Source organism: Cricetulus griseus, chromosome 3 (assembly GCF_003668045.3).
Source record: "Cricetulus griseus strain 17A/GY chromosome 3, alternate assembly CriGri-PICRH-1.0, whole genome shotgun sequence".
Lineage (NCBI taxonomy): Eukaryota > Metazoa > Chordata > Mammalia > Rodentia > Cricetidae > Cricetulus > Cricetulus griseus.
This window is the reverse complement of record NC_048596.1, coordinates 168596029-168618382: the sequence shown is the minus strand read 5'-3', so window position 1 is coordinate 168618382 and position 22354 is coordinate 168596029. Positions and strand designations below refer to the sequence as shown.

The 22354-nt window shown below is 39.9% G+C and overlaps 2 protein-coding genes across 5 annotated transcripts in view; both read right to left on the bottom strand.

Moving 5' to 3' along the window:
- The window catches only part of Lpcat2 (lysophosphatidylcholine acyltransferase 2), a 50781-nt gene that overhangs the window by 5987 nt on the left and 22440 nt on the right, over nucleotides 1-22354 (bottom strand). For all 4 annotated transcript variants that reach the window (XM_035442585.1, XM_035442586.1, XM_035442588.1 and 1 more), the window contains 4 exons: nucleotides 20396-20478; nucleotides 17844-17969; nucleotides 16603-16756; nucleotides 2771-2869 (listed from right to left, as the gene is read on the bottom strand). In XM_035442585.1, the coding sequence (XP_035298476.1) occupies nucleotides 2771-2869; nucleotides 16603-16756; nucleotides 17844-17969; nucleotides 20396-20478 (462 nt within the window). The remainder of the gene's footprint in view (nucleotides 1-2770; nucleotides 2870-16602; nucleotides 16757-17843; nucleotides 17970-20395; nucleotides 20479-22354) is intronic.
- Capns2 (calpain small subunit 2) lies at nucleotides 8676-10700 on the bottom strand. Its single transcript, XM_027405600.2, has one exon. The coding sequence runs from the start codon at nucleotides 9854-9856 to the stop codon at nucleotides 9104-9106; it is 753 nt and encodes a 250-aa protein (XP_027261401.1). The 5' UTR covers nucleotides 9857-10700; the 3' UTR covers nucleotides 8676-9103.

Sequence of the window (22354 nt, the reverse complement as noted above, 5' to 3'; positions counted from 1 at the left end):
GAAACACAGTGGGCTGGGAAGGATAAAAGCCAAGCAGTGGAAGAGGAGTAAACAATGGATAACGAATAATCAAAATCCTCTCTGGGTATTAAAAATTTTTTAACTAGAACTTATTCTTTACAGGCACTGATCAAGGGTCTCCAGTTCCTTAATGCTCCCAATATGCTTTGTCAACAGGTGTCACTCTCAGCGCTCTTAGACATGTGGCAGCTGAGGCCCAATGAAGGTAGGTAGTTCTGTCCCAGGGATACAACCTGTTAATGACAGAGCTAGCAAATGCCGGTGTTCAGTACTCAGAGGCCCCAATGCTTGAAATCTCTATTGCAGACCAAATATCAGATCAAAGACATGGAAGGATTGGCATTAGCAAGGTCTGCTAATCATGGAAAGAAATACAAGTGAATATTTAACAGTGGGTGAGAGAAAAAAAAAAAAAAAACCCACAGCTCAAAGTTGGGATTTGTTAGCCCAAGAAGGGAAAACTGATGCATTTCCTGGTGTTGAGCTTTTAACGGGGTAGGAGGGTAGGGGTGGGGGGTGGAGAAGGTGACTGGAAAGAGAAATGAATTGACAGATTTTCATAAACTGTAGACCATAGGTCCCTTATGTATCTTAGACTTCACACAGCAACTGCCAGGGCTCAGTGGCAACTAAATTAGCTATAATGTGCTTACCAGAGAAAAGGAGATGACAGGATTCTAAATACTATGAAAGCATATTACTAACTGAAAACAAAAAATAGGTAAAAGTATTCACAAAACACACTAGAAAAGCAACTGTAGATAACCAGTGTGGGCTAGGCCTGGCGGCCTGTACTGATAATCCTAACCTTCAAGGGGCCAAGGTAGAAGTATTTCAAGTTTGAGCCAACCAGGGCTACAGAGTGAGGCCTTGTCTCAAAAAAAGGAGATAAATAAATACATGAAGAGAGAGGTAAATAAAAACCAGTGCATGACCCTTGCCATAGAGAAAAAATGAGCTAATTATATATGGAAGTCTTCCTTTCTTCCCTCTTCCATCTTCAAACCAAGGTCTAGGCTGGTCAACATTTTCATGGTTTCTTTAAAAACAGTAATTACTGTGATTGAGGGTCAACTTTTCTATTGGGTCTTTCATTGACAAACCAAGAATGACCATTTGCTCAGCTAACCGTGTAATTACACATACAACCCCAAGACAGAAACACAGATGTCTGTTAAGTTAGCTCTATGTGTCATTTTAGGTTTTTTGATGAGTAAGTCTAAAAGCTGAAGGTCTGAAATTTTGGGAAAGTGTCTGGCCCCTGCATCATGCTATCTGCTAAGCATCTATCACTCTAGTTCTTTATATCCAGTTCACTCAGTTTAAAGTCATCTGCAATAGAAAATGCCCTCATGGGTACTTCCAACAATGATTTATTATTTAATGCCATCCCTGGTGGCCTCTAAAACACACAAAAGAAAGGAGTGTTGGCCAGAGAAGTTTTTAGGTAATAGAGAAAGAAGGGGAAAAGCTTGTTGGAGTCACAGTGGGGTCTCTGTCTCAGAGAAAGCCAGGGAGAGAGAAGAGGAGGAGATGGGAGAGGTCACCGGTTTTCGTGCTACATGGAAGCTGAGGCTGTCACTGTACAAGTCAGTGAAGCCAGCTTGGCAAGGCCAGAGGGGAAATGAAGGCAGTGCCTCAGTTGAGAGATGCCCCCTGGTTCTTAGAATTCAACGGAAACAGCAATGAAACACTAACAGGTGAGGCAGCTCCATTTTCAGGACATGTGGTTTGGTGTACAGCAAGTGTGAGTGGCTTACAGCATGAGTGAGTGGCTTACAGCATGAGTGAGGGGTGTACAGCATGAGTGAGGGGTGTACAGCATGAGTGAGGGGTGTACAGCATGAGTGAGTGGCTTACAGCATGAGTGAGGAGTGTACAGCATGAGTGAGTGGTGTACAGCATGAGTGAGGGGTGTACAGCATGAGTGAGTGGCTTACAGCATGAGTGAGGAGTGTACAGCATGAGTGAGGAGTGTACAGCATGAGTGAGTGGCTTACAGCATGAGTGAGTGGCTTACAGCATGAGTGAGTGGTATACAGCATGAGTGAGTGGTGTATAGCATGAGTGAGGGGTGTACAGCATGAGTGAGGGGTGTACAGCATGAGTGAGGGGTGTACAGCATGAGTGAGGGGTGTACAGCATGAGTGAGTGGCAAGTGCAGTCTGGATTGTCACAATACACATTTTCCCCAAGCTTTGCTGAGGATAAGAACAATTTTTTTCTCCTAACTTAGATCCCTGCACTACACTGAAAATATGTTGGCTAGCACAGTAGGATCAGCGAGGGTAGAAACTTGGGACATTTATGATGACATTACCCTGACATCACCACACAAAATAAACTCCAGCACCAAAGTCCCACTTAAATGACCTAACAGATGCAAAAACAAGGACAGGTCAGAACTTTCTAGATGAATTAGGATGCAGGGCAAGGAGTGGTATTTACTTATAAATCTTACTTCAGGACTTCAAAGAGCGCTGAAAAGAAATAACATTAATTTGCTAAATCACCCGCTCTCTCTTAAGTCTTGATGCTCACACCTAGGCTGCTTCTACTGTTGTTTAAATGGATGCCTGTGTTTTCTTTATTCTCAGTAGCAATTGACTTAATCACATTATCCTCCTGAACATGTCACAGCAGATCTATAAACTCGGGGAACAGATTCACCGATTTTTCAAATAATGGAGTTAGAGTCAACACATATTTCCAAGGCCAACTGAGATGCGGTCAGTGGGGTTGGCAGTACCTTAAATGCCACCTGGATGATCTCTTCTGTGTTGGCAGGGTTGCACAAGACAGCCAGGCCGATCACATACTCTCGGAAGTCAATACTGCCATCGTTATTCTGTGAAAAGATAGCCATCGGTTAGGAAGGCAGTTATTGAATTAGTGTTAATCACACAAGGGGGAGCGTAAGCACGCTGTGTAGCACCGCAGCGTCATGCGATGGGGCACTGTGAAGAGAAGTTTCCCAAGAAGGACAGTAAGGGAAGGGCTACCCACTGCCAGTTCAGGAGGCAGAACCTGTTGCATCCAATAGGAACTGTAAATACTTACCTCCAGGCCATGTAAAGTGACCCACCGACACTCAGTGTGGGTAGCTAAGTTCACAACTGCTTTGATGAGGACCCTTCAGGGGGACAGGGTCTAGTATTTTAATCCTTAGTGGGAATAAAGCTTTGGGCCCACATTGAAAATGGTCCTTCTAAGATGGCCAGCACCAGAGAATTCCCGAAATGTCCTGGAAGGTTAATAAACAACCCTCTGCTGTTTATTAACAAAGAAAGTGGAAGTGAAAGGAAAAAGGGAAACTGAGGCATTAATCAGGCTGCATTGTTTAGTTTTCTGGCTTAATCTGGAATAAACCAGGAGCTGATGTGGCAACCCCAACAACCTCATGGGGATTTGTGGTCCCAGAAGCACCTGTACTTTGGAATCAGTGAAAACCAAACACAACTAGCATGACACAGTGCAAACAAAGGATGGAAGATTCCAACCCAGGCTGGCACACTCATTAACTATCAAGGGAATGAGAGCTTACGATAAAGAGGAAATAAAGATTGAGGCTTGGTTGTGCCCACCTTTAATCCCAGCACTCAGGAGGCAGAGGCAGGTGGATCTCTGAATTCAAAGCCAGCCTGGTCTACAGAGTGAGTTCCAGAACAGTCAGGGCTACAAGACGAAACCCTGCCTCTAATAGAGAAGATAAAAGAGGAGGAGAGGTAGATCTGAACAAAAGGAACAACTCAAGGAAGAGAGAACAGACACAAGAGGAAATGCAGGGAAATGAGATGGATAGAGAAACAGAAAGATGGAGGAGCGGGAGGGCAAACAAAATTAGAAGCAGAATCCCAGATGTGAGAATCACAACCCTCAAGTGATGAATCTCCTGATAAACTACATACCAGGGATGCAAGGCCAAAGCAACACTAAATCTCACAGATTAACAAAGGACACTTGACATCATCATGCATGGATCTTCATCTACACACATTCAGCAGGCACACTTGAGAAAGGGGGGAGTCTGTAAAAGCCCCTGACTTGGCGGATGGTTCTCTGTAAGCACATTTTCTAGGGAGGTTTGCATCTGCCTCTCAAGAGCCAAACCTCAAAAAGTCAAATCACTTTCTTCATATTACTTTATCTTACTGCAGGGTGGAAACTAAAAGGAATAATAATTTAATTTCGTGTTCCCACCAGAAAAAGCAGAAACCGAGATTTTAAGATTTCCCCTAAGTATTAGGGTTTATTTCTAAGACAAAACCTCAAGTCATTCAACTTCTCTATTTGCCTAGAAACCATCTTGAGAATAACTGTCTTTTTAAAAAGCAATTTTACTGCTGTATAAGTCATATCCAGCTGGATGCATCTACTTGAAGTGTCCGACTGGTACCACATACACCAGGCTGTCACTGGCACAGTGAACACCTGTATGCCCCCACCATGGAAGCTTCAAAGAAGACAGCATATTAAGGAACACAATATGCTCTGTGCCATCACCATTTCATTCCTTACACGCTGTACACAGTGGCTTGTCATGAGCCTTAGACACTGAGGAGCTTACTGAATCATAGCAAAATTGCTCAACATAGGTAAGCTTCCTATGCACTTGACTTTCCCTGAGCAATACAGGGATCGTGAATAATCAGTTCTCACACACCATCAACCCTGTGTGCAACACGGGTCAAACAAGCAAGCACCACAACTCTTCTAGCAGCAATGAAAACGAAACAAACCCTTCCTATTACCATTGAGAACAAGGCAATGTGTTAGCACCCAAATTTACATTAGTACATGATGGCTATGCATTCTTCAATGGGCATTTTTTACGATTGATAGGATTACATTATGGCAGACCCTTGGCTCACATGAGAAAGAACATGTAATTTTTCTTTCTGGTAATGTGAAGGAGGAAAAATCAGTATGGAAATTACTTGGAGAGATTACTTTATTGGATTAATAACATACTAGTGGGGCTCCTAAATCAGTATAATAAAATTTAGAACTGGAAGGAATTGTAGAAACTATTAATGAAACCAAGACATGGATTTCATTTCAAGTTAATAAAACTCACTATTTCTATAACTGCAATTTCACCCAAGTAGTTTGACCATGAATCATTCAAATACTGGAGTTTATTTTTAAATGGACCAAAAGTTATATAACAACATGCATTCTTTTAATTTTCATGTTTTTGAATAGTTTTATGATTTAGAAAAATTGTTCCATGGTGGTTTCCTTAAAACCTCCCCAGGGAGAATTATAAACTTAATGATAGCACCTGGTCTTAAAATGTATTTCATAGCTACATGTAAATGAAGAAATAAACCATTCAATGGAAGGTCTTAGTCATTTCTCCATATCCTCTGCCAAGGCAGAGCTGAGGAATAATCCAGAGTTGGCACTGGGGAGTTACACTGAGTCACTACAAAAAGAAGCACAACCAAGCTTCAGTGATCTCCAGCTGTGGACTTCCTCCCTTTCCTGGAGGTCAGCAGGGTTGGAAAAGAGTGAGGAAGAAGTCACAGTGAGTCCAGTCACTCAGCAACTTTTACCCATGCTCTGGCTTCTAGGAGCAATGGGAAATCCAGGTAACTTGTCCTTGTATTAACTGTTTAAAATCTCAGGAGGGAGCCTACAGAGGTCACTCAACAGCTAAGAGCACTGGCTGACTTCCAATGGACCCAGGTTCAATTCCCAGGACCTACATGACAGCTAATAACCATCTGTAACTCCAGTCTAAGGGGAATCTGATGCCCTCTTCTGGCCTCTGCAGGTACTGCACACACATGGTGCATAGACATACATAAAGCAAAACATCCATACACATAAAAATAAATTTTAAAAAATCTCAGGAGGATTAAATAGCCTGATTCTCAGGCATCAGTTCTTCAAGGCTGTTTCACAACTTAATATATTTAGCATATTTTACCATTTAGAATCAGATTTTTTAAAATAAGGTTTTTAGTCTTACAAGATTTAAGGATATGACTTTGAATGCCTCTTACAGGGGTTAATTCCCAAGGATGATTTTTCTTTTTCTCTTTGTTGTGTTATAATTGATATCATTTTTGTGAATGAGACTAACATTCAAACATTCCCACAAAACATAATCTACTTGTCTGCCTTAAGTCTCCACCTGTAATGACATGCTATACCCTGAGAAGCACTAGCATTGTTTGTCTCAGTTATAAAAACAGTCAATGAAAAGTGTTCCAACTACTTGGGTATTCTGATTAAAAGTATATTTCTACCATGTATATGAGAATACTGCCAATTTTACTGCAATTAAACTATGGTAATATACTTAGCATTATATCAGCACTTTCAAAGAGTAATTCTCACATTCAAGATCAAATCACATTCAGTACAGGGCTCCTATGAAGGTAAAGATTTAAAACTAAAATATTCCTAAAGTGACCTTCAAGATGACATACACATTATGAGTGTTCTTTGGAAGTTTCTTGCTTTTGGATATACAGCACACATTTCCTTTCTATGCTTTTATAGGTTATAGAATTTAGTGGATACAATTAAGATAAAGTTATTTTTAAAGCTATCTGCAGTTTTTTTGAAGTATAAATTTGTAGGTAGTGCAGTTTCACATATTCTTCTCACTATCAGCTTACTACCTTGATTGTATTTAATGTTAGACAATCACTGACAATGGAGTGGATGAATCAAAAGCCTTCATCACAGACTATAAGCAGTTTTCCATATGGAAATGGATAAGTTTTGCTTGGGGCTATAGGGGTTAAGATAGGGTCTCATGTAACTAAAAGTGGCCTCAATTCACTAACTACATAGTCAAGGCTGAACTTGAACTCCTGACCCCGGAGCCTTTGTCCCAAGTGTGAAGATCATAGACATGTGACTCCATGCCCAGGGACATGGCACAATTTTTTAAAGTTACAAATTAATACTTTCTCTAACCTTGAAAGTGAAGCTTTAAAAGTTAAATACTGAATGAAAACTAAGCAACCAAGTCACTGTTCAAGCTGCTGTTTCTATACAATAGCCAAAGACTTGCCTTTTCTAGTATCTGCTGTAGTGACTGGGATTATTTAGATAAAATTTATATGAATATAGAAGACAATAGAAGAAAAACTTGGGTGGCTTCTGGATACTTTTCATGTCCTTGTTGTAAGAGAATCATGAAATGGCTATCCCTTAGCTGGAGGAATGAGGGAAATACTTATTGCCACTTCTAGGATGCGATGACAGCCTTAACTTTTATATGACATCTGTGATGAAATTTGGAACAAAAATAAAGCTCTACATTGTCCTTTCCACAACCACAATGTGAAAATAAAATTAGAAACAAAATGTCCTGACAGACATCTTGGCAGTTTCTCCCTTTCCTGGCTACTCTCCTGCTCCTGTGTCTGATGTATTCCTGGATTTATTCTACAATAGTGAGGCTGATAAGAATGTGTGGTTGCTGGCAGCAGCCTCGTGCTTATATACCCACAGCTGGTCTAAGCAGACTATCAGACCAAGTTAAATTACAAGTTCCTTTAAGAAAGAGATGTGACCTCTGTGCTTGCCTCAGTTCAGAATTATGTGTGCGGTAGTTCATAAATACTACATGATGGTGGTGATGGTGCACACGGTGGCCAAATGCTAACCTCTCCCAACATCACTGGACCTTTCTAAAATGAGTTCCAGGCCTCCGAAGAGGCCAGCTACTTCAGAAGGACTCTCCAAAGTGGCCCAGGGTGGAAAGAAGGCACTAAACATAGCAGAGAGTGAAAACCACTGAAGACTGGGGAATGGGTGAACAAAGACTTGCAACCAAGCCTCTCATGGGTCTTGGGTTTTACTTACTTAGTTGTAACAAACAGCTTGTACCAAAAAATAAAATCAGGTTAAGATATATATATATATATAATATATATATATATATATATATCAGAAAGACGTGGTTAACTCAGTAGTGGGTGGCAGATTCTCACTATTCCTATTTTCCCCTTCTTGAATGGAGGTGGCACTGACTCACCTGTCTGGCAGTTCTGGCTGAGACAGACTTGAAAAACACTGGGAGTCAGGCATAATCTAAAGCCCTTAAGTCTGTCAGCTTACTCGGCATTAGCATGAGCTGAAGTTTTGAGAATAGGGATCTGAAGAGACTCACTTCATCTGGAGTAGGAGTCAGTCACTCATCACTGCAATGCTAAATTGCAGCCAGGACTTCAAACCACTGCAAGAAAAGTCAGCAATATTTGTTGTCTATGTTGTTTCATAGTCCACTTCAATGATTGCTAATTATGTGTTTTACCTGGTGTCTTTTTTTTTTTTTTTTACCTCCCTGCCTGTTGTTTCCAACAAGCAAGCAAAAGAATTTTCCTTGCTCTCAGGTAGGGCGAGATGGGACAAGAGCAGGCTAACATCACCCGGGTGTGCCTGATTTAGTACCAAGTAAACATAAGTGATTATTTTGGCTCATTAAGGAGGCTAAAGACATTTTGAACAGGAACACCTTTTTTATTACTCCTGGTCCTTGACTCTGTTTGTCTCACTAGAAAACACTAAAGAACTCTAGACTTTTATATTTTTATAAAATGATACCCCTATATAAAATTGCCTAATCTCCCATTTTGAACGCATTGTTATACAATAAAGTAAGTTCTTTGGAAAGTACACTTCTTCATAATATAAAGACCAGATGTGAAATTTTGAGTAGAACAGACTCATAATTTAACCTTTCCTTCTCAGTTTCTCAAGGGAAAAACTCTACCCCTGATGTGTTCTTGATCTATTCCAGGGTTGTAAGCAATGCTAATCCATTCACCAATAAGTAACAACCTTTCAAAGTCAACCAATATCTCCTCATCACATATATATGTCTCTACAATTGTCTCTCAAAAAGCCAATACACAAACCACTCATAAGACTTTTTGTTCAAAATTAGTTTTAATCAAGCAGTATAGTGTAGATGTCCAGGAATATACAGCGTTATAAAAGACACCCCCTCCCCAGGAAGTGGTAGCTGTTGGGTGGGGTATGAGTTAAGGTCCACACAGCAAGACTTTCTGCTGTTCTGTCCTCCACAGCTGGTCTCACCCTCCCTGCCTCCACTTCAGGAATACATGGTCAGCTGCAGCCACTCTCGGAGGGACACCTGAATCAGGCCATCCGCATCACGGTCCAGGGATTTGAAAGAGCGAAACATGGCATCCAGACGGACCAGGCAGCTGATGAAGTTGTTAAAATCCATACTGCCATCATCACTAGCATACCGGCGGACAATCATGAGGTAAAGTCGCTCGTTTAGCTGGAAGCCTGCAGCCTGCACAGCCCCGTGCAGCTGGGCGCCTCTGAGAGAGCCAGAATGGTCGCTGTCATAATTCTTGAAAACACACTGCCATTTCTTGATGTTGTTCCACAGGTACTTAAACTCCTCAAAGCCCAGCTTCCCCGTCGTGTCACTGTCCATGACAGATACAATGCTCCTGCAAGTGTCAAGGCTGAAGCCATCGGTCTTCAGATCCTTGTGCTTAGAAACAACTTTGTTGAGAATCTTCATCAGGTCATGGGCACCCACCTCCATGTCAGGTCCAGCCAGCTGTGCAAACTGGTGCCGAAACCGCCTGACTTCCTCACTTTCCGAGGCCTCCACGGTGGTAAAATGCTGCTGCTGCGGGGGAGGCGGCTCTGGGACATACTGAGCTGCAGCAGCCTCGCTGATAAAATTGACAATTCCTCCAATGATCCCTCCGATATTGCTTCCGCCTCCTCTTCCCTGACCCTGACCGCCTCCTCCAAGAAGGCCTCCAAGAGCCCCCCCAAGCCCCCGATCTGCCCCTTCCAGGATCGCCTTTGCCAGAAACATGTCTGCGGGTTAGCGAGCGGGTGTGGAAGCTGCTAAAATCCCGGAGGTGGTTTGGAGAGAGCTGCAATAGAGTCAGTGCAGTGCACATGCGGAAGAACTGGCTTTTCTGTACCTGCTTAAAACTGCACCACACCCCTGAGGAGATGTTCCATCTCCAACAGAAGTTGCTGAGTTCTGCTGGGTCCTAGCACCAGCCATATTTTCGGGAGCCTCTATAAAGTTACGTTTCCATGTCTTTAGACATTCCCCATTAGAATAGTATTTTAAATAGAAAACATAAAACTTTAAATGCCTATGCATTGTGTTCTGACTTTTTTTTAGCACTCAAAGAGGACATGAATTTTCCTCACAGGAAAGAAGTGACTCAAAACAACTTCTTAACCAAGGAGTGTTTCTGTAGGGGTCGAATTGAAGAATTCCTGGCATTTGATACAGATGTTCTCCTTTCTTAAGGTTTCCAGAATCCAGTTTTTAAGAATAGCTTGGTAGGGGTCTTCTTCAGTCGAGGTCTCCAGATCCTACCCTCAGAAGTTCTGTCTGGAGGTTAGCTATGGGGTCCATAACTAATATTTTTGGAATCTCTTTGAGGCTTACACTTATACAAAAGCTATACTATATACGTATGTGTCTCTGTGGATCCCTGGAGCTGGAGTCATGGGCAGCTGTGAGCTGCTGATGTGGTGTCAGAGGTGAATTCACCCTCCCTAAGAGCAGAACACACCACCAGCCCACAGTGTGGCCATGAGGTAGAACTTCCTAGCTGCTTACCACCAAATGAGAAGAATGGGCAATTAATCTGATACTGAAGGCCTCAGGTTCTATATTTGTGTGCCTCTGTTTTTTTTTTTTTCTTTTTTTCTTGTTTCTGTTTTGTTTTGTTCTTGTTTTTTGTTTTTCGAGACAGGGTTTCTCTGTGTAGCTGTCCTGGAACTTTCTCTGTAGACCAGGCTGGCTTCGAACTCACACAGATCCACCTGCCTCTGCCTCCTGAGCACTAGGATCAAAGGTGTTCACCACCACCACCAAGTATGTGTCTGGATTTTCATGTGTCATGTAGCAGTGACAGCAGCAACATTCTTGAGTTCAGTTTCCCTACAACCTACACACCTTTCTGGTCTATCTATCTATCTATCTATCTATCTATCTATCTATCTATCTATCTATCTATATCCTGGAACCTGCTAACCCTATGTTTACAATGATGCCTCATTATCAAAAGTATTCCTGACTACAACCTACTAGGTACATTACTCCTCTAAAGAGGACTTCCAGGTCACAGGAAGGGGCTGAGTCCATACTAAGGACTCGAAACTCCCACCTCAGGTAAAGTCTTTCTGTCAGGTGTGGCTTTAGCTACTGCAACATGATGTGTCTGAATTTGGCAATCATTTATTGATCAAAATGTCATGTTGGATGAAATCAAAAGCTTTTCTAGGGTCTATGTAGAGTGTCAATTTTTCCTGTATGTTAGATGTTCTCTCTGTCCAGCATGGAGGATGAAATTGGCTGAACACAATCTTTTCCTTACAAAGCCTGCTTGTTACTTCCCTCTACTCTCAGGACAGGCCAGCAATTGCTCACTTGTTACAGTGCAGATATTTGGATTATTTCAGCCCCTCTTCTGTTTCCTCTACTAACCTCCCAGGTACCCATGCATTAAGAAGGTAAAGGATATAATTCTTATGTCCAGATACATATTTATGATACAATAACATTCTTAGAAAATTTCTACAATGGATGAGATGAGAGTCAAGTCAACCCAAGAATTGAAAACAAATGCTTAAAACAGAGGACTGCCAAACTTTCAGGACAACTGAACAGAAAAGTTCTCCTATCCCACCCAGAAGTTGTATCCTTTTTCTTCTAATGATGTCATGTAAATTATGAAGTGAGTTTCATAGAGCAAAGACTGAATAACTCAACTTGAAATCAAGATGAGTTCTCCTCACATGGACTATGAAACACTATATTACTTAATCAAAACTGACATGGAAATGAAAAAGATTGGAATTTTCTCATCTCTCTACATACACTAAAGGTACCTGTGCCTTAACTTTTATCAGGAACAAATCCCTGCACCACAGCACATTGCTTCTAACAGCTAGGGCAAGCCAGGATGTTTATTATTATTGGCATTCAAGACTTGCACTTGGATTCATACCAAGAACTGGGCAGATGGGAAGAACTTGGAATAAAGAAATACATTCATTCCACAGAATGAAACAGTAATGAAAGATCTACACAAGTTTACAATATCGAGAAAAGCTTGTTTGCCAGACTGCTAAAGTATATATAAACCCCTTCTGAGTCACACTTAAATAAAGGATGCACTGCTGCCAGAAGAGCTCAGTACTAAACAGCAGAAATGGAAATACGACACTTGTCAGTGTTTGTTAAAGAAGGGAAATAGTAACCATGCAGTCTCACTAGTCAATGGTCTGTGTACAGAGTAGTATTGGTTGGTAAGATACTGAGCTCATGTCGGACTATACCTGAGGAAGCAGAAGTCTAGTTCTCTCATTCTTTTCTTGTGTCATGTGAAGATTCTTGATATACTACTATTTCAAACTAGGGGAGAAAGGCTGGAGAGATTGCTCAGAGGTTAAGAGCAACGGCTGCTCTTCCAGAAGACCACATTTTAATTCTTAGCACCCACACGGTGGCTCACAGCCATCTGTAACTCTAGTTCCTAAGGATTTGATGCTCTCTTATGGCCTCTGCATGCACCAGGCATAGATGTGCTACAAGGATATAGTGCAATAAAAATATGCTTACACATAAAATAATCTTTTTTAGTGTAGGAGGATATTAACAAGAGGTGCTTGCAGAGGATGAAATGAACTGTTGCTACGGTCTTGGCAAGGCATAGCTGTATTTATAGAGATGACTGCCCCATAATTGCTCCTGATTTAACCAGTATTATTTCTTGATCTCATTAAATGCTCTTAAGTTCCTTCATGTGGGCTAGCATTAATTTAATGCTTAATTTGAATTATTAGCATAAAAATATTGAGATGTCAATGTTCTAAACTATTTTCTCAGACATATCTGGACATTAAATTAATTTTCCAATTAACTTTTGGTATGAAGAATTTGGTAAATACTTTTGAGTATAAACAAGCTAAATTAAAGCCAAAAATAAAAAGAGTCTTTTGCTTTCGTCCCTCAAAGAGACAGGACCTTGTCAAAGGAACTTACTCCAAACTAGTAAACAATGGCATGCCACCTTTGGAGCCTTTAAGCTCTGAGAATCTAAAGAACATACTACTAGTAGCAGTTTTAGGACAGATTGATAAAAATAATTTCGAAGCTCTTATAGATTAGCCAAGAATGTATCTGGGAAGAGAAAATTCTTAGGGAACCCTGAGAAGGGAAAAGAGGGCAAAAGTTCATGTAAAAGGGTTGGAGGAGTTTTCCACATAAAAATGTATAGCTGCTAAGAGATCAACGGGAACACCCAGGCCTCATTCAGCATTGAATCTACTGCATAGCTACCGAGAGAAACACACTTGCAGCTGCTGGACCTTCTTGCTCTCCCATCAAATACTCTCAAGCTCAGTCACTTCACTAGACTGAGAAAATAGGCCTGACATGTGCGAGTGTGTGCACAAGGTGTGGCAACAATTACATAACTCAGCTTTTCCAAACAAAGAAAATCTTCAGAGGCACAGACATGCAGCTGCATTACACACACACACACACACACACACACACACAGAGAGAGAGAGAGAGAGAGAGAGAGAGAGAGAGAGGTGAACAGACAGACAGACAGACTAACACATTAGTCATTAATTCTCCACACTATTGTCTCTTCCAGTATGTGTCAGGCAGAAGACCCGCTTGTGGTCTATGTGGAAAGCTACGTACAGAGAAGACCATTTACAGCTGTATAGGTGAGTGAAATCTGTATTCTCTGAATTCCTTCCCCAGCTTTGGCATCTCTACAGCTGCACCTGCTTCTATTTCTGACTTAGTCTTTAGCTCCCTGCATATACCACAATGTCCTAGATGAATCATGGGCCAGCTTCCATTTCCTTGTCTTTTTTCAAGACATCTATGTAGGAAAAATTCTCCCCATAGTTTTTAGGGAAAACAATTTAAAAGTCCTCATCTCAAGCCACCACTCTGCATAAGCCTGAAGCTATGCAGCCCCATCACCATGAGGAGTTCCTCGTGTTCATTTTAATCATGTTTATGGCTCAAATTATGGGACTTGCCATATTTTCTTTTATTTTTAGTATAAAATTGAGATCATGCTGTATAAATTGACATTTGAATTCTTTTCACTAATATTTCATAAACATTTTACTGTATTATAAATAGACTTTCAAAATCACTAATGTCCTAATGAGCTTTTATGTCTCATTAACTTTTTTGCCCAAAAGTAAGTCCTCAGGCAAATAGGGGGAGATCAGAAGTCAGCGCCTACAGCACTAAGGAACTGCAAGAAAGAAGGTGCAGACATTCTACAAAACAGAGGCAGGACAGCCAACCAGAGACTATCGTGTTACACTGTTTAGAGAGGGCAAACAGAATGTAAGCACATAGGAAGAATCCATGAATAGGCATAGTCAAATCAAACACACACTGCTTAAGGAGCCTAGGAGGTAGATTCATGTTTGAATTAGCAACACAGGATATTACACACCCCAAAAGGACATGAAGGACAGTTCTCATAAGAAAGAGAGAGAGAAAAAAACCATAAACACAAAACCTACGAAAATAATCCATGAAGAAATGTGATTGCAACACAAGCTACAGTTCTCACCAGTATCCTTAAGCCCAAGGCCAATTGTCTTCTCTCAGTCAGAGTTACTCAATCTGACTGGCAGTTAGTTTAATCCCTGCTTTTAGGTCCTTTTCTCACTCCCAAATCTTCTGGTATTTAAATGTGATATAGAAATAGCACAGGTGTTAGCAGGTGTCACCAATCAAAAGCCAGAACAATCCTGTAACTGCCAGCTCTGGTAGTTTGACACCTGAAGTATGGAACAACTTTTACAAATATTACTTTAATGTTGATGAACATATCCTGATGATGTCTAAAGATGTGCTGTAATTGTCCCCTTTTGTCCCTGTTCCCCATCTTTTTCCATTTTCTTATCTCCTTCCCTTATTTGCATGTCACTGACATATCCTGTCCTGTCAGCACATGGACTACAGAGGACTTCACTGGAAACTGCTTGTATTGCTTATGAGCCACAGTGAAAGTTGCTCTGGAAATGTCAAAGAAACAGCGGTTATAAAGTGAAAAGCACATCTAATTTACCAACTTGCATAGTTAATGTACAATAATTTTTCTCCCTCACCATAAATATTCATTACACTTTAAGGACACCATGACATTAATAAGCTATTTCATGTAGGAGGGCATATTATTAGAATACTGTAGCAAGTCCAGAAGAGTTACATAGGGACTACACACAGAGAAAGGTTGATGATCCATGTCATTTTAAAGACTAGCTGATTCTACACGATCACAAAATAAATCACCAGGAAGATGACCATGCTGGGAGGAGAGACAGCAAGGGATTGGGGAAACCTTGCTCTGACTGTTATCAAGTGTAATTTCTTCAAAAAACATCTTTTCTTGGTGGTGGTAGACAACTGAGAATTTCAACATTAAACAAGAGGGAGTAAGAACCTTTTGAGCTCTTTCCCAACTAACCTACAAACCCTGGGTGAATACAAAAAGACCAACTACACCTGAATAAAACGCCAAAGAAGGATTGGTGAGGAAAATCACAACTCAGAGAACAACCAGGAAGGAAGGCTGTGGACCATGGAGACTTGAAGGTAAGAGGATGTGTTTAAATTGCCCCAGCTGGACACAAAGCAAATATTCCTCAGTTGAGAAATAGATAAAAGGAACAAATTATTGCTAAATTCAAATCAATGAATGAATAGTAAATACATTATGCTATGTGAAAGACACCATAACTGGGACTTTAGTGCTATATGATCCCATTTATATGGAGTCTTGATAATGCATAATGACCAGGATGGACAGCAACATTTACTAATGATAAAAGGAATTAAAGGTGGGGGGAGGCTTTACTACAAATGGGTAGCTACAAAGAAATTATTGTTTTGTATATTTTTAGACTATACATTTTAAGACTATTTTGCCTTAAATATAATGGAAGTAACAGGATTCCACACATGTGCTAACTGGGAACTATAACCAAAAGAGTTCATTTTAACATTTCATACACTAAAATAACTTTTTGAAGAAAATCTGAAATCTTGATAAAACTTTCCTAAATCAACTTTACTGATGGATCAGTTAACTAATTGCTGGCACTTACATATTTACAAACATTTGGGAGATTAGCTGAACTCTGTCAGGCAATTTCATTTAAAAATAAAATCCATTTGGTCTTCATACATTTTGGAGGCAGTCCAGCAATGTTCAGAACAGAACACTATTGCCCGTGTCACCAAGGTACAAATTCTACACACATTTAAAATTCCTCTCAATTACATAAACATTTCCAATTCTACATTGCAGATGTGACTATATAGTCAGTTTTCACTTCTGAACTGATGTTTAAACTAACACACCTTACTTAATGTTGCACTACATATATTCACAGTTATATTTAACATTCACACTAAAGGGAAATCAACTCATGGCATGATACTACATGGGCTCTTCTCACAGTGGCCCGAGAATTTTGTCAGCGTCTGCCTTGAGGTCTGCAGGAACTGGCTGAGTAAAATGTCAAAGATATATTTGAACATACCCTGTCAAAGAGTGCAAAAAGTTGTCTCAAGACATCTGAAACAGGTAACTTTAAGTATTCTGCAAACTCTTCAATTCCAATTCTGCCTCCTTTTGAGGAACTCGCAATAGATGCATATTCATCCAAGTGCTTACGAATGCCATCCCAGTCTAATCTAAATAAAGAGTGGCAAGGATATTATTAGTTCTTTCTAAGTCACATGTACATTTTACGACTTATTTTATCCATTTGTCTAAGGGAAATACTTCATGTTAAATTTTGAAAGAAAGTGAAAATAAGTATTTGAGAGAACATATAAACATGTTGTGACCATTTAAATATCAATATAAGTAACAAAAAACCCAAATACTGGAAGGAAAGAAAAGTAAATACAAGGAGTGTGATGGAACAGCAAGTGACCCAAGAATTTTAACCTAACATTATCTGGAAAGTCAACTGTTGCTTATTAACTTGCTATAAAAGAAATTATAAATATTCTTTCAACAAACTTTCAGGATGATAATTCATAGTTCACAAAATTTTTGTAATTGATATTAATTATTAAAAGTCAGAATGATAAAATATTGGAAACTACACTATGCTTTTATCTCCTGTTTTCTTTGAAGAATTAAATATGTGACATAACATACATATCTACAAGCAATTTTAATGACTATATCACTTTTCAAATCTATGAAATATTGTGGACACAGTACTAACACAAAAGCAAAATTTTATTGTCATGTAGAAGACAAAAATGATAATTTTCATATAATTTATCATAATATATTTCCATATCAAACTTTGAAAGAATAACTAGTTTTACAGCAGTCACCTAGGGAGGATGCCAACATCTATTAAGTTGATAATTTCTGTAAACTTCTAGTAAGAATAAGAACAAAATTAACTATCATTAATTATTTGGTGAGGGTCACACCAAATAGCCAAATTAGTGATACCAAATGATTCAAATTGCATCACAAATGCACAAAGAGGAGTTTTTTCTTAACAACAGCAACTGAATAGGTACTGAAACCAAAAAAAGAAAGAAAAAAAATATATGTGAAGGTGGAAGTTGCTGCCAAGATCGGGTAAAGGTGCTTGCCATTAAGCCTGATGACCTGAATTCAATCTCTGGTTGGTGGAAGACATTACAGTGGAAAGAGAATTAACTGACTTTTGCAAGTTGTCTTCTGACCTCCACACATGCATTCTGACATGAATATGTATGTGTGTACACATAGATCTTGAGATATACTTACTTCAATTTCCGGCTAATCTTAGTAAATTCTACCAGCCCAGCTTCCATAGGCAACGTTAGCTGTCCTGCTGAGATCATTAGCCTGCAGTCTTCATAGGTGTGATCCGTTACTGGTATTTCCAGAGCTCTAAAAGCAGTACAGAGAAAACCAACAAGACACTCATAATTGTTTACTAGTCCTGAGCTGATGAGCAGGCAATGTGACTAGAGTGGTGTTCATGACTCCTCAGATTCTCTTGTTTGCTTCTCTCATGGAAACTCCTCTATCTTTAGGCTTCTGTGTAGCTGAAAATTCATATGTTGTGTTCTAACTAGAAAAATAAATACTTTATTAGTAGTAGCATTATAAATCATACAACATAATGTTCAGGTTTGGTGGGGTAAGTGTGGATCTGAGTCCCGCCCTCTCACCATCTCATATGACTCTGGGCAAACTGCTTAGTAACCAGAGTCTATTGCTCTCCTTACCTCAGGGCTGCTGTGAGCACAATGCTAGATAACATGAATGAGGGGCCTCCACACCACTTGATGGGGAAGTACATCCACTGTGCTCCTCATCACATTTTTGCCTTTTATATTTTAATACAAGGTCTCAGTGTGCACTCCAGGCTGGCCTTGATGTCACCATCCCCAGCCTCCTGAGAGCTGAGATGAGCAGACACACTTTCAAATGATTTTATCATTTACTTTCCTACTTGAGTCTCATTATAATAAAAAAGCACGTGAAAGACAAAGCAGTAATTTTAATTCCCACTTCCTATATGAGAAAAAGGAGCTGGGGGGGGTGGCATGAGTTGTTCTCTTATTCTTTATGTAAGGCCACTACTCACGCCACTCATATCGCAGAACAAAAAAAAGTTGACTGAACAAGTTCCTTCTTTGTTTTAAGGTATACTGTGGAGAGTCAAGATAACTGATACAAATTCTTTCCTAATTTTTAGACATTAAACTGGCAGACAGTTTAAAAAATTGCTTTTACATTGTGAAAAAAATATAAGAACAATTTTTCCAGCTGGTTTAGAAACTAGATAAAATAAGCATACTCAAGTATACTCAATAGCAAAAATGTTTCAATAAACATCCTATTTTGAAAACAAATTTATTCCATTATGAAGTAAGACATGAGTATATAGGGGGAAGCAGCCTATACGAAATGTGGTCTTAGTTAAGTGATAAAATATCACAACCAAACAGTAACTTGGGGAGGAAAGGGTTTATTTTTCTTATACTTCTGGAGAACAGCTCATCACTGGGGGAAGTCAGGGCAGGAACTCAGAGGCAGGATCTGATGCAGAAGCCATAGAGGAGTGCTACTTACTGGTTTGCTCCTCATAGCTTGCTCAGCCTGCTTTGTTACAGAACCCAGGACCATAAGGCCAGGGATCGCACCACTCACAGTAAGCTGGACCTTTTCATATGAAACAGTAATTAGGAAAATTCACTACAAATTAAGGAATGCTGAGAATGGGAGACATAGACTTCCCCAGGGATAAGCACACCAGTTGGTTATCTAATACCAAATGGTCAGCACTGAAAACATGCACATAAGTAACATTATTCCGACTGGATGTTTGTATGTATTTAAGAACACATGCTTGCACACAAGTAACAATCAATGAAAAAAGTACATGAATTTGAAAGAAAAGAAAGAAAAAGGAAGAACGAGAGAAATAAAGAGATAAAGAGGGCTTGGAGGGAGGAAACTGAAGGGTTAATTATAATAATCTCAAAAAAAAGAAATAATTTTTAAAAATCCTCCCACCAAAAAGAAAAGATAGAAAATGTACTACAGGCTTTCCTGTGGGCAAATCTCATAGAGGCATTGTTTCAATTGAGAATCCCTCTTCCCAAATGACTCTAGCTTATGTCCAGGTGACATAAAACTATCTAGGACACAGTCAAATTCAGAGTTCCTATTGAGTTCTTACTGAAAGGGGGCGGAGGATCTGTGTGTCTATTAGTCCCACACCTCCTGCTGGGGCTCACTGAGGGAAGGTATACACTAGGAGGGCCCTAAAACTGCCTGGGTGGTTGTGTACAGTAACACATTCCTTCCTTACAAGTCAGGGTGATTTATCTAGTTAACATACTTGACAGTTAAAAGCCCCTTAAGTGCAAGAAATATTTACCTTAAGTTGTCTGTTTTTAAATGTGGTTATAGCCATCCTTTCCTATGGATAAATGTTTTCCTTTTCTGGTCACCTTTACACAAACAAGCCTTTTCCTTTTTGATTGTATGATCATTAATGCCTTTGAAACAGCCAGCCTTTTTTAGCTCAGGGAATGGAAAACTGGCCTCAGAGAGGATGCCTGAAACCACCCCAAGGCTCTGTAATGACAGGCCAGCACGTGGAAGACACTAGCTGGCCTTTCAAGTGGAGACCCATTGCTATCAGTTATTTCACTGACTATGTGTCCCTTAGTACACCATTGCACCTACCAAATGAGTTCACTCATGAATGATGGGGGAGAAGGTGCTTTAAGCTATATTAAGTGACAGTTACCAATAATTTTCAAATTATTTATCAGTTATTAACTCCAAAACATACTTACTCTGCCATAAGATTCCGGACTCTACTGGCAAAAAGAACAGGGTCATTCTTTTCTTCATCACTTGGTGCTTGAACAGGCATAAACTGAAAGACAAACACATCTTTCCACAGCAATCCTGAGACCCAAGACATTAAACACTAAATACATTAAGTTAAACGACCAATTGACATATCACAACCTTCCTAGAGCACATGTTACCTGTCAATGGGAGGGACACTGGGGCTTGGACGTGGGACATGGGAGTCTGGCTGTGTTAACTTTGCTAAACTGCCTTCCCTGTTCTGCAAAGATGGTCATGGTCACCTGCCAGCCTCACTGTGATGCTGAAGACTGATGCCTAGAACTTTGGAATTTGTAGTGCAGCTGTGCCTAATCCCTCACCTACAGAGCTAGATTTTCTTTATTCCTATTTATGTGGGAAAGGCCTTAAAAACTTTTTATAGTATTATCTATTCCATCCATTCCAATGTCAACAATACTTTAGTAATTTGGCTGAAAACTATGTTTTTGTTTTTTTTTTTTCTACTTAAAAAAATTAAACTTCAGAACTGGCTTGGTAGTCTTTTGTCTGTCACACTTTTGTTATTGTCATTTTGGTGTTTTGTTTTGTTTTGTTGTTTTAACTTTATTCTCTACCTAATATTGACACCTGAGTTGTACCATCCTTGCTTTTTAAAAAATATGCCTGTGTGTATATGTGTGGAGTGTGTATGTGTGTGTATGTACAAGTCATATGGGAGTATGTCCTCATATGTGTACATGTATGTGGAGGCCACAGGTCAGCTTCGGGATGTTTCCTCTATTGCTTTCTACTTTGTTTTTGAAAGAGTCTCTCTCTGAACCCTGAGCTCACTGGCTGGCTAGACTATATACAAAGAACTCCCCAGGGGTCCCCTGTCCCTGTTTCCTCTCCCCAACAATGGGGTTATGAGGTACTCATTCCATATAGCAGTCATTTTACCCACTTGCCAGCTTCTACCCTTTGTGTTTATGGTCTTCAAACACTAAGAAGGTTTTAGTTCCATATTCAAATTATATAACTTTTCAGATATTACAATATTCCAGACAAGATTATTAGGGCCTTTCTGTCTAAAAAAGGCGTGCATTTTAATAGGGTAGATTAATATATCATCACCACCCCTCATTCTAAGTACAATTACAGGCAGTGTTTAAAAGCTTAGCTCACCTACCCAATGTTACAGAATTCACATGGCCTAGGTTCAGGCCAAGGCTTGCTAGACTTTATTTTCTCCTACCAAACCCTTTTTCCTAGAGTATGACAGCAAGAAATAGGAAACCATTAATTTTGAGTGGGGGTTGGGGCTAAGGAAATGTAGTCAGTGCAGCAGATGGTGGCTGGGGAGAAGGTCCACCCCAAAAATCTAATTCTGCTGAGAATTTCTACAGATAATCCAATCCTTGATCATGGCTTTTAAAGGATACTTGCCATTTTGCCAGTTTGCTTATTTATCACAATATATCTATGAACCTGGGATTATCCTATGTGTTTCATAAATATCATTTCATTAATTCTTATTTGTATCATAAGGAATTATAATGTATAAAGATCAAATGACTCAAGGTATCATGGCTTGGATTCATTCAACAAATACTGTTTGAACATACACCTCTCATGTGTCACTCACTGCACCAAGACCTACAGATTTGGCACTAAAGCTCCTCCCCCCAGGAAGCTCTCCATGAAGTATGGCAGATATTTATCATACAATGAGCTAAATCAACAAGAGCCACTACTTTGTACCAGGTACTTTTTTATTAATGTATTTTTTTTACATTCCAACCCCAAACCCCCTCAATTCTCCCCACTCCCCCTATCCCCGCTTCCCACCCCACCCCAGCCTTCCATCTGCTCCTCAGAGAGGGTAAGGCCTCACTTAGGAAGTCTACTAAGTCTGTCCCATCATCTCTTTAAGGCACCAAGGCACCTCTCTATCCCCT

Bases quoted from the DNA above. Each gene is read 5' to 3' on its own strand.
- Capns2 (XM_027405600.2), bottom strand. From the start codon at position 9,856: ATGTTTCTGGCAAAGGCGATCCTGGAAGGGGCAGATCGGGGGCTTGGG.